This window comes from Somniosus microcephalus, chromosome 27, assembly GCF_052327205.1.
Source record: "Somniosus microcephalus isolate GS21.2 chromosome 27, FLI_Smic_1.0, whole genome shotgun sequence".
Taxonomy (NCBI): domain Eukaryota; kingdom Metazoa; phylum Chordata; class Chondrichthyes; order Squaliformes; family Somniosidae; genus Somniosus; species Somniosus microcephalus.
In genome coordinates this window covers 4,909,915-4,923,084 of record NC_141013.1, presented here as the reverse complement: position 1 = coordinate 4,923,084, position 13,170 = coordinate 4,909,915, and the positions used below count along the sequence as shown (strand labels likewise).

Genomic DNA, 13,170 nt, shown 5'->3' with positions numbered 1-13,170 from the left:
AATTGATAAAGAAACATAAAATAGAATGAGAGTAAACTAGCGACAGACATAAAAACGGACTGTATAAGCTTGTATAGGTAAGTACAGGAAACTTTCGTTGAGGTTAAATGTCCGGAAAGCTCTATCTACTGGCAAAATTCAGGAGCCGTTTCCTATAAGGTTTTTTACTTCTCGTTGCTTTTTTTTTCCAGTCGTGGCTCCCAGGCGTCTGGCTGAAGCTGTTGCTTAGCTACAGAGATGCTTTTAAGCTGCGGCAGACTGTTTTGAAGCTAAGCAACAGGGTTTGTTGTTTCATACGGAGCTGAGAAGCTCCGTATGTTTTAACATTAGCGCTGGTTTATACAGCAGTTTTGATGGGACGGCACCAACTCGGTCCCGTCGGTGCCGGATACCAGAAAGTTTCCTGTAAAAAGGAAAAGATTAGCGAAAGTAAACATTGGTTCCTTACAGGCTGAGGCAGGTAAAATGATAATGGGGAATAAGGAAATGGCAGAGAAATTAAACAAATATTTTGAGCTGGATTTTCATTGAGGAGGCGGGACTCCAACTTTTGGGGTTGTAGTCCCGCCTCCATCGAGTTCTAGCCAACCCACACGATTTAGACTTGATTGACCTTGTTGAGCCCGCCCAGCGGGCTCAGCAGGCCAATTAAGGGCCACCTGGCAACAGGTGACGTCACATATTGAAATTTCATCTGTCAAGACCTTTTGACAGATGAGATATCAGCGCTTCACAGCTGTTTGAAGCTGTCAAACACGGACAACCTGCACTCCAGGTTAATTCCTTCCTCTCAGGATGATTTAGAGATCTCCCCGGAACAGAAAGCAGAGGCTGCAGATTTTGACAGCTCGCGGCCATTCTGCTTTCTGTGCTGGTGAGATGAGGAACTCCCGAGACCTGAAGGAAGGAAGGCTGTAAAGGTTAGTAGAACTTCTTTAAACACTTTACACAGACCAAACACACTTACCTCTGCACTCATGCACCCATCACTCACCTGAACACTGGACATCTCGAACCCTCCAAGCCCTTCATCCCGACGGCCCACCTTGCTAACTTGGCGTGGTTTGGAGCCGTCGGGAATCCCACATTTCAAGAATGAAAATAGGGATTAGGCTAAAAACTGCCTGTTAACTACCTGTTAACAGGCAGGTAATTGGCAACCAGAGTTGGCAACCCTGGATGGACGGGCAGATCAACCCTGCACCTGGACTCATCCATATTCTTATCTGCAGGTTATGTAGACATCGGGCTGATTCCCGAAGGTGCCCGTGAGATTCGAATCGAGGAGGTTGCAGAAGCAGGAAACTTCCTGGCCTTGCGGAGCGATGATCCCGAGAAGTATTTCTTAAATGGCGGCTGGATAATTCAGTGGAATGGGGACTACAAGGTGGCTGGGACAACCTTCACCTATGAAAGAAATGGAAACCTGGAGAACCTCACATCACCAGGTCCGACCAAGGAACCAGTGTGGATTCAGGTGATTCTGCATTTCCCTCCAATTTTATCGGTCGTGCAGTCAATCATTAAAAGTTGTGACGCTGGCCAATAAGGCCATAACAAAAGCAAACCAAGCACTGGGGCTTATTTCTGGAGGGATAGAATTGAAAAGTAGAGAAGTTATGCTGAACTTGTATCGAACCTTGGTTGGACGACACTGTGTGCAGTTCTGGTCGCCATATTATAAAAAAGGTATCGAGACACTGGAGAGGGTGCAGAGAAGATTTACAAGGATGATACCAGAACAGTGAGGTTATACCTATCAGGAAAGGATGAACAGGCTGGGCCTCTTTGCTCTTGAAAAGAGAAGGCTGAGGGGTGACCTAATAGAGGCCTTTAAAATGTAAGGTTTTGATAGAGTGGATACAGAGAGAGTGTTTCCACTTGTGGGGAAGAGCATAACTAGAGGCCATCAATATAAGATAGTCACCAAGAAATCAAATAGGGAATTCAGAAGAAACTTCTTTACCAAGAGAGTGGTGAGAATATAGAACTCGCTATCACAGGGAGTGGTTGAAGCGAATAGTATAGATGCATTTACGGGGCGGTTCGATGAGCGCATGAGGGAGAAGGGAATAGAGGGTTATGCTGGTAGAGTTAGATGAGGAAAGACGGGAGGAGTCTCGAATGGAGCATAAACGCCGGCATGGACTGGTTGGGCCAAATGGCCTGTTCCTTTCTATTACGTCCGTGAATGATTGAGACACGGACAGCAGGAGTGGAACAAAATAAGTCTTTACTGATGGAAGTCAATAGTGAAACTGAAACAACAGAGGCTCACTAGCGCCTTTCATACAGGGGTGGTCACTGCCGGTACTGCAGTCTGAGACCAGTTATTCTCTTAAAGGTACATACACAACAATTCCTCCCCTTTTAGATAAACAGTACATAACATTCATTTAACAACTAAATGATAACTAATTACAATCACAATTACTGTTGCTAGATACATTGGTTAAGTTTAAGCAATTATAAGTTCAGTCTTTGAGGAGGCTTCCTGATTCTGTCTGGATAACGCCTCTTTGGGGTATCAGGTTCTTCTGGCAATGTTGAATCGGGATCAATGTCGTTGTTTGGTTCATCTGCTTCCAATATTACCGGTTCTGCGGTAGCTGCAATTGGAACGTCGATTTCATTACCAGGTGTATCAGATCGTGGTGTGGAGTTGACACTTTCCAGTGACTCTAGAATCTGGTCAGCATGGCATCTTACAATGCTCTCCCCAACGTCCACGGTATACATGAGAGGTCCTTGTCATGTACAAATCGTTCCTGGCTGCCATTTCTCAGTGCGGTAGCCCCGGGCCAAAACTGGTTGACCTATCTTAAAACTCCTGGTCGGCCTTTCATTCATATTCTGAAACTGCCTGTTCTCCACATCTCTTCGGACGTTTGGCTTAACCAAATCCATCAAGGAATTTATGTGACCGTACCGCCCCAATGCCATAGGGAGACGCATCACACGCCAGTCTGATCGGCAGCGCTGGGTTGTAGTGAGCCAATACTTCCCTGGAAGTGATTAAGTCCTTACTCTTCTGAAAAGCACGCTTACAATCATCGCTCTATTTCCATGCTACCCCCATTCGTAGCAGGGCGTTCAGTGGGTGCAGAATTGTCGACAAATTCGGCAAAAACTTATGATAGTAATTCACCAATCCGAGGAATGACCTCAGTTGCGACACATTTTCAGGCGCTGGGGCCTTAACAACCGCTTCAATTTTGTCAGGGGACTTATGTAACCCCTCTTCATCAATCACGTGGCCACAATACGATATCTGTTTCTTAAAAAATTCGCACTTGGGGCGGTTGGCTCACAGCCCATGTTCCCGTAGTCTAGTGAGCACCTGTTCTAGGTTGTTAAGGTGTTCACTGTCATCTTCACCTGTCACAAGGATGTCGTCCAAGTAACACTGAGTCCCCGGAATCCCTTGCAGGACTTGTTCCATCGCTCTTTGCCATATCGCCGGAGCCGATGCTACTCCGAATACCAATCGATGATACTGGCAAAGACCTTTGTGAGTGTTTATCGTGAGATACTTCCTAGAGGACTCTTCAACCTCCATCTGCAAATATGCTTGTGCTAGGTCAATTTTTGTAAAACGCTTCCCTCCAGACAGTGAGGCGAAGATGTCTTCTATCCTTGGAAGAGGATATTGTACTGTGTGAAGGACTGGGTTCACTGTCACCTTGAAATCCCCACAGATGCGAATCTTCCTTGGCTCCCCGGACTTATTGCTTAACGTTTTCTTCATGACAGGAACGTTGGGTGTCGCCCACTCGCTCCAGTCGACCTTAGACAACACGCCCGCCTTCTCCAGATTCTCCAGCTCTGCCTCGACGGCTGGGCGAATTGCATATGGTACCGGTCTTGCTTTGAAAAACTTGGGAACTGCATTCTCTTCTATTTTTATCGAGGCGGTTACGCCTTTAAGCGTGCCCAGTTCTTGTTGAAATACCTCTTTGGCGTTAGCTAAGATTGTTGACAATCGTCCAGGAGTGACGTCTTCATCTTTTTTACCGTCCACCGTCATTGCATGAATGGAGTGCCAATCTAAGTTTATCTTCCTGATCCATTCCCGTCCCAATAACGGTGGTCCACCATTTTGCAGTATGTAGAGATACAATTTCCGTATTTTCTTGCCGTTGTATTCGACAGGCACCCTTATTTTTCCTCTGGGGTATACTTTTTGCCCCGTATACGTCGTCAAGACGATGGATGTCTCTCTCAAGGGTATGTGTGAAAATAGCCGCTCGTAGTCTCGTCGATTCATGACGGTTAGCGCTGATCCTGTATCCAATTCCATTTTAACTTGGGACCCTGCTATCGTGAGGGTGACCCAAATGGTTCGGTGATCCTCTTTTGCGATTACATTGTGAAGTTTGAGACAGCTTAGTCTCCTGTTCCCGGATTCACTATCGCTCATCTGGTCTTCGGAACTACTGTCCGTCATCTTTTGTACTTTCTTGCACGGTTCCTTAGTAGCCTTTTTGTTGTCGCTGGTCTTCTTCCCAGACCTGCAAACTCGTGCAATGTGTCCCATCTTCCCGCATTGCCTGCATATTTTGTCTTTGGACCAGCAGTCCTTCTGGTCATGGTTAGTTCTGCCGCAGCGATAACATTTTGCAAATCCCCGTGTCATTTCATGGGTGCCGTATTCCTGTGGTTTTTGTTGAATTTCTGCAGCTCCCCTGGCTGCTGCTTCATACGATACTGCCACGCTGAAAGCCTTATCTAGCGTCAGCTCTTTCTCTGAGAGTAACTTCTTCTGTGTTCCTTCACTCAGGAGCCCACAGACAAATTTGTCCCGTAGGGTATCTGCCAGTCCTGCTCCGAACTGGCAGTGCTTTGATAGCTTGCGTAGTTCCGTAAGGTACTCAGCATTGCTCTCATCTTTATGCTGAGTTCTCCTGTGGAATTTAAATCTTTCTGCTATCAACAGCGGTGCAGGGTTTAGGTGTTCCTGTAGGACAGCAACAATTTTGTTAAAACTCTTCGCCTTCGGTTTGGCTGGAGTAATCAGGTCCCGCAATAGGCCGTACGTTCTAGCGCCCATTAAGTTTAGCAATATCGATGCCTTTTTCTCCTCCGCTATTTCGTTTGCCTCGAAATATACCTCGACTCTTTCCACATACGTGGTCCAGTCCTCTATTGTATTATCAAAAGCAATGATACAGCCAGTCTTCGGCATCTTGCAAATCTAAAATGGCGCCTCCCGCGCTTTGCCTTCTTCCCCGATTTAACAAAATGGCGCCTCCTGCGCTTTGCTGTCTTCCCCGCTGATTAAGATGGCGCCTCCCGCGCTTTGCCTTCTTCCCCTCTGTTGTTAGCGCTGCTTTCCACGGTTTCTTGCGCGTTTAATTTTTTTTTTTTTTTTTATTATTTTCCCGTCGTGGAACAACCCTGTGGGACTCTTGCCTCCCTCTTCGCGGGTCTATACGCAGCCCGGCTTCGTAGCACCGGCCGCGCCCTGTGTGCTCCACCCTCTCTCTCTCTTCTTCCCGACAACGCTGCTCGGCCCCGTTGCAAACCACCCGCTCGAGTTCGCGACCGCCGCAGCCCAGGAAGGATCAGTGCACTACCTGCCACCAGCCCGATTAGCTGAAGCACCGTCGACAGGAACCAGGCCCTGCATCCGACAGCTCCTCCAGCAATCTTCAACTCTGCAACACAGGGCGGATGCCCACGGTCGACGCCCGTTTCTACTGCCTCTTACTTTCTTTTCTTTCTGGCCTCGACCTCTGCTCACTTTGCTGTAGGAATGGATCCCAGGAGGTGGTGCTGACTGTAGGTAGGTTCGTATCTGCTCGTCGCCAGTATTACGTCCGTGAATGATTGAGACACGGACAGCAGGAGTGGAACAAAATAAGTCTTTACTGATGAAAGTCAATAGTGAAACTGGAACAACAGAAGCTCACTAGCGCCTTTTATACAGGGGTGGTCACTGCCGGTACTGCAGTCTGAGACCAGTTATTCTCTTAAAGGTACATACACAACACTTTCTGTGCTGTATATCCTGTGTAATCCCAGAGTAAATTAATGAAGATCTGAGCACATGAGGCACCACTCCCATTTTTGGCAATTAACTTGCCATTGCTGAGCAAGTGGTTGCTCACGGCCCGCATTGCTCCCCGCTCAGCACAACCTCTCGGGAGTGAATTCCATGGACTTTCAAAATGAAAGATGTCAGCACAAGAGAAATGGAACTCTTCCCGCTGTCAGTGTGAAGCTCTCCCAGTTCAGGTAGAGCATGGGTTAGATGCCAGGTAAAATCCTTTAACATTGTTCCAATAACATCCCTCAATGATGGCTTTAAGAGGAGGCTAGATAAACACACGAGGGAGAAAGGAATAGAATGATAAGCTGATAGGGTGAGATGGAGAGGTGGGAGGAGGCTCGTGTGGAGCATAAACACCGGCACGGACCAGTTGGGCCGAATGGCCTGTTTCTGTGCTGCACATTCGATGTAATTCTGTGTAATTTAAGCCTAGCAGAATATCTCGGCTGAAACAGTGCAATCATTCTGACTTCCCACACCAGCATCCCTGTGACCTCTAAACAAGATTAACTAATCAGTAACAAATTAGGAGTTTTCCGTTGTGACTTGCTACAAATGCAGTGGAGATAACCCAATATCATCAAATCATAGAATAGTACAGCACAGAAGGAGGCCATTCGGCCCATCGAGTCTGTGCTGGCTCTTTCGAAGAGCAATCCAGTTAGTCCCACTCCCCTCGATCTTTCCCCATATCCCTGTAATTTTTTCTCCTTCAAGTATTTATCCAATTCCCTTTTGAAGGCTACTATTGAGTCTGTCTCCACCGCCCTATCAGGCAGCGCATTCCAAATCCTAACCACTCACTGCGTAAAAAGGTTTTCCCTCATGTGGCCTCTGGTTCTTTTGCCAATCACCTTAAATCTGTGCCCTCTGGTTATCGACCTTTCAGCCATTGGAAACAGTTTCTCTTTATTTACTCTATCTAAACCCCTCATGATTTTAAACACCTCGATCAAATCGCCTCTTAGCCTTCTCTGCTCTAAGGAGAACAACCCCAGCTTCTCCAAGCTATCCATGTAACTGTAATCCCTCATCCCTAGATCCGTTCTAGTAAATCTCCTCTGCACCCTCTCCAAAGCCTTCACGCCCTTCCTAAAGTGCAGTGCCCAGAATTGGACACAATACTCCAGCGGAGGCCAAACTACTGTTTGATAAAGGTTTAGCATAACCTCCTGGCTTTTGTACTCTATTATGCCTCGATCCCATATGCTGTATTGCATTTGGGATCCGGCATCGACAGCAGAGAGAGAGAAAACATTCGTTTCATTGGCTGGACTGGGATCTTGCTGTGTGCTAAACAGCTGCTGCCTTCCCCTCCATAACAGTCATTGCTCTACAGGCTAATTCAATGTGTGTGTGAAGCTCTTTGAGATGTTCCTGTGAGATATGTAAACCCAAGTTTTGTTTTTCTTTTGTTCTGGCAATGGAGAGTCTTGTCCTGGACATAAACCTTGAGGTTTGTGTTGACTGCGGGGGTGCGCGGGGAGCCGGGGGGGGGGGACTTGGCATTATGTTGAGAACAGCGAGTCCGAAGCATAGAGATAAAACAGGAGCAAGAAATTGTTGATAGTGAAGAAGCCGGAGTGTAGGCGGGGAGACCTTGTGGTGTAGGCTTGCAGATACAGCACCGTTGCGTGCGCGATGGTCCTTTTCAAAGCTAAGACCTCAAGAACCCCTGAGAACATCAGAATGCGATGTTTTAATTAAGTCAGTAATAGTTTATAAACATCTTTATAGCTAAAAACACAGAGCTGCTCTCCTGAAGGTGATGAGCCCTTGCTTGGGTACGATTCCAAAGGCTGCCAGGCAGTCTCTGACTGCCCGTCCATGTCTCCCTGCTTCACGTGTGAGCATATACTGTGCGCTATTCTACTGTGGGGGGCATCACAGCCAAGCTTGACCCTGTTTTCATCTGGTGTCGAAACACATGCACTTCCGCCTAAAGGCCATCGGATGACAATCTGCTGAGCAGAATTAAACTTTCAAAACTGGATTTGATTAAAAACGGATGATGTTGTCGTTACAGTTAATATTACAGTAACTGAGCTGCTTCTGATTTTTGAGTAACTTTATTAGTGTAGGTTTGTGGATTTCCTGTGGTATCGGTCATGGAAAGTCAGGACAAAGCAAATTCCCTGAGCCTGCATCAGTGCTGCTGTGGGTATAGGCAGGGGGATCAGCAGCTTCGGGATCTCATGATGCTCCATCTAATAGTAGAAGTGTGTAGCTGCAGGCGTGACTGTGTGTCACAGAATGGTGATGCCCTAATAAGGAGTGCATGACACACATTTAATATATTATGTCAGCTTGTCGCAGTCTCCTGCCGATGGTGATGCTGCAGCACCACCCCCTGGTGGGAGGGTGTAATTACAGTGTGACCGGTTTACATAGGAAGTTTGTATTGTAAATGTGGGCACAGAAATGTATAGTGGAAACAGTTAACGGAAAGTGCCCACAGAAGTAAATGTTTTAATATATTATTGATAGATATTGCTATTTCTCTCAATACCACAGTGCACCAACTAAAAAGTTACAAAATCAGCTCTCCCAGGTTATTTTCCTGGATCTGGCTAGCTGTCTAAGGAACACAGGAACACGAGGAGGCCATTCTGCCCCTCGAGCCTGTTTTGCCATTCAATTAGATCATGGCTGATCTGTTTCTTATTATCCCGCTTTTGCTCCATATCCCTTAATACCCTTGCCAAACAAAAAAAATCTATCAATCTTAGTTTTGACATTTTCAGTTGACCCCCCAGCCTCAACAGCTTTTTGGGGGAGAGTGTTCCAGATTTCCACTAACCCTTTGTGTGAAGAAGTGCTTCCTGACATCACCCCTGAACGGCCTGGCTCTAATTTTAAGGCTCTGCCCCCTTGTTCTGGACTCCCCCCCACCAGAGGAAATAGTTTCTCTCTATCTATCCTATCAAATCCTTTAATCATCTTAAACATCTCAATACGATCGCCCCTCAATCTTCTATACTCAGTGGAATACAAGCCCAGTCTGTGCAACTTGTCATCATAAGTTAAGGGTTAAATGAAGTGTAAGGAGTCAAGGGCAGATTATGTCGATGAACAAAAGACTGACTATCCGTTTCAATAGGCTCAGTGATTCGTTAGGGCTCTCTGAAATAGGTTGGGGGTTTTTGGACACTAATGGAATCAAGGGATATGGGGATAGGACAGGAAGGTGGAGTTGAGGTAGAAGATCGGCCATGATCTTATTGAATGGCGGAGGGGCTGAATGGCCGACTCCTGCTCCTAATTCTTATGTTACGTCCAGTGTATAAATGCATATTCTGCCACTTTGGTAACTGTAGGGAGATCTGCCCGTGTGGAACATGGCCCCTTGCCTTTTAATGGGAGTGGGAGCGAGGAACAGCATGTGTACTTCAGATATTGCCAAGTGTTATCGAAACACACACTGCTGGCTTTTTTCTGTGGCTGATTTATTGTTGGTCTGCCTGTTCCCACTGGTGTTTGTAAATTGTTGTCCGATGTGATGTTTGAGCATATTAAAGAGCTTTATGTGTTTTGGCCCAACTTTCTCTCTCTCCTGAAGGCACTGATTTGTGCCAGGGTATGAGTTCCACAGGCGGTAGCAGCCCTCCTAACTCGAGGGGAAAGTTTTCATGTGAGACCGCAGCCCCCACCGCCCCCCTCCTCCCACCAAGACAAAGAGGCTATTCAACTACAGAAAGCATCACTGGCAGCCCAATCCTGTTCTCAAGCAAAGTCCAACACACGGGCCTGAGTCACTGGATATCAATCTGCAGAGGGGAATTTTTTACGTTTTTTTCTCTCTTAGCCAAAAGACGGGGAGGGAAATTGTATCTCCCCAACCGCTGTCCAGCTGAGGTCATCTACCCCAGCACAAGCCAGGAAATGAATCAAGAGACCTTCAAGTCTCTTTACTGGACTTTGAAGAACACGATCGATCATCCACAAGTTCCAAATCAGCACAGTCTGAACGAGGGGGTGAAGGGTAAATTTATCAATTCACAGCCACCATCAGGCAGCAACAACAACAACTTGCATTTATGTAGCGCCTTTAATGTAGTAAAACCTCCCAAGGCGTCCCAAGGAGCGATTATCAAACAAAATTTGACACCGAGCCACGTAAGGAGACATTAGGACAGACGACCAAAAGCTTGGTCAAAGAGGTCGGTTTAAAGGAGCGTCTTAAAGGAGGAAAGAGAGGCGGAGAGGTTTAGGGAGGGAGTTCCAGAGCTTAGCGCCTAGATAGCTGAAGGCACGGCCGCCAATGGTGGAGCGATTATAGTCAGGGATGCTCAAGCTCCCAGAATTAGAGGAGCGCAGATATCTCAGAGGGTTCCAGGGCTGGAGGAGGCTACAGAGATAGGGAGGAGGGTGAGACCATGGAGGGATTTGAAAACGAGGATGAGAATTTTAAAATCGAGGCGTTGCTGGACCGGGAGCCAGTGTAGGTCAGCGAGCATGGCGGGTGATGGGTGAACGGGACTGGGTGTGAGTTAGGTTATGGGCAGCTGCACTCGAAGGGAGCATGGGAGGTCGAGCTATGACACCACCGTGTAAATTCTCTGACCCCCGCCCCCAAACCCCCGTTCTAATGTAGCTCCCAACTGGGAACATGGGATAGTTGAGTCTACCCTAGAACGTCAACCTGAATTTAAAAGAAATATAGAAGATAAAACAGGCGCAGAGCATTCCGACTTCGCAGTGGGATGACTTGTGCCCAGTGTGCGCAGGCTTTGCTCCCACTGCTAAACTCGTGGAACCCATTTTAAAGAATTTTTATTTCTCTATATCTCCGAAGTCTGCAGTTAATTTATTCCATGGAGCATTGGAGAGTGTTTCTGTGTGAAAAGACTCGAAAGAATGATCAGTTTTGCGAATGATCGTTATGTGCTGAGCGGTTAGAGTAGTTTGTCGCCTCTCTCTGCGCTTGTCTACATCCCCACAGCTATGGGCGGACAGAAATAGACGACAGGCAATCAATCATTTGGCAAATATGTTTTTAATGTGTCAGCCGTGGCTCAGTGGGCAGCACCCTCACCTCTGAGCCAGAAGGTTGTGGGTTCAAGTTCCCACTCCAGAGACTTGAGCACATAAAGCTAGGCTGATACTCCCGGTGCAGTGCTGAGGGAGTGCTGCACTGTCGGAGGTGCCGTCTTTCGGATGAGACATTAAACCAAGGCCCCATCTGCTCTCTCAGGTGGATGTAAAAGATCCCACGGCACTATATCGAAGAAGAGCAGGGGGGTTATCTCCGGTGTCCTGAGGCCAATATTTATCCCTCAACCAACATAACAAAAACAGATTATCTGGTCATTATCACGCTGCTGTTTGTGGGAGCTTGCTGTGCGCAAATTGGCTGCCGCGTTTCCCACATTACAACAGTGACAACCCTTCATTGGCTGTAAAGCGCTTTGGGACGTCCGGTGGTCATGAAAGGCGCTATATAAATGCAAGTCTTTCTTTTTAATGGTTGAAAACAACTACATACAGCAACTTCCAATTTCTATCTTGCAGACTGACTTACTTGTCCAGTCTGAAGGAAAGAGAGACTTGCATTTCTAGAGCGTCTTTCACGACCTCAGGACGTCCCAAAGCGCTTTATAGCCAATGAAGTACTTCTTTGAAGTGTTGTCACTGTTGTAATGTAGGAAACGCGGCAGCCAATTTGCGCACAGCAAGCTCCCACAAACAACAATGTGATAATGACCACATTATGTAATGATTACTATGGCAGTCAGGACATTGGGTAGAACCCCCCTGCTCTTCTTCGAAATAGTGGCCATGGGATCTTTTACATCCACCTGAGAGAGCAGACGGGACCTCGGTTTAACGTCTCATCCGAAAGACGGCACCTCCGACAGTGCAGCACTCCCTCAGTACTGCACTGGGAGTGTCAGCCTAGATTTATGTGCTCAAGTCCCTGGAGTGGGGACTTGAACCCACAACCTTCTGACTCGGACGCGAGTGTGCTGCCCACTGAGCCACGGCTGACACATGGGCACATTTATAGGGGTTCTAAGGATTCCCCACTAATTGTTTGCCATTCAACTATGGGGTAGAAGTACAATGACTCCTCTCTGAGGAGGTGGGGTATTGGATATCTTGTCAAATAACAAAATACTTTCCGTGTTCGGAGGTGTTGGTTGATCTGCGTGTCTTCTGTGTGACGCATGTGATATGGTTTGTAACTTAAAATATCACTAAACGTAAACGTAATATATTCACTGTAATGTTATACCTAATCATTGCACTACAATGGTATTGGATTTAGAGCCCTGTCTTGAATGCAGGCTATTAACTGAGCATGTCTAGAAATGCTTATCTTCCAACTGATGCACCATTAAAGACAACACTTACAGCCAAAGTCACCAGTTTTCCCTGTCCCCACCAGTTTATCCATTTACGTTTAAGAAGAACAAACACAAAGTTTACGGTTGGAAATATTTACGGGTTTTTTTTTGGGTGTTAATTTTTTAACAGCTGCTGTTTCAGGAGACGAACCCCGGGGTGCGGTTTGAATACACCATCCGACGGGACCTGGACCACGAGAATGAAATTCAGCCGCCAGAGTTTTTCTGGCGTTACGGCCTGTGGACGGAGTGCACCGCGACCTGTGGGGGCGGTAAGGACCTCAGCATTTCCCCCAAATAAACCCATGCTATTTCTTCACTCAGTCGCCTGGCAAAAAAAAAGGGAAGAACTTGTATTTCTATAGCGCCTTTCACCACCTCAGGACGTCCCAAGGCGTTTTACAGCCAATTAATTACTTTTTTGAAGTGTGGTCACTGTTGTAATGTAGGAAACGCAACAGCCAATTTGCCCAGAGCAAGCTCCCACAAACAGCAATTTGATAATGACCAGATAATCTGTTTGATGCTGGTCTAGTGAGAATTAGTCTATAATGAACATCAGTGAGTGCGGACAGTTTTACTTTAACCATGCTAGCAAGTGTTTCATCACATGGCTAAGCTGATTGCTAAGACACTTACTGACAGATCAGTCCCAATAAAGTCACACCATGGTATTTTTTTATACCATCATGAGATAGATAAGAATGAAGAATAAAGGGTTGACCATTTAGGACTGAGATGAGGAGAAATTTCTTCACTCAGAGGGTGGTG

The 13,170-nt window shown here is 46.7% G+C and overlaps 1 protein-coding gene across 2 annotated transcripts in view; it reads left to right on the top strand.

Moving 5' to 3' along the window:
* LOC147099906 (A disintegrin and metalloproteinase with thrombospondin motifs 7-like) overlaps positions 1 to 13,170 on the top strand; it is a 212,358-nt gene that overhangs the window by 116,790 nt on the left and 82,398 nt on the right. For both annotated transcript variants that reach the window (XM_085968401.1, XM_085968400.1), the window contains exons 15-16: positions 1,233 to 1,477; positions 12,530 to 12,671. In XM_085968401.1, the coding sequence (XP_085824527.1) occupies positions 1,233 to 1,477; positions 12,530 to 12,671 (387 nt within the window). The remainder of the gene's footprint in view (positions 1 to 1,232; positions 1,478 to 12,529; positions 12,672 to 13,170) is intronic.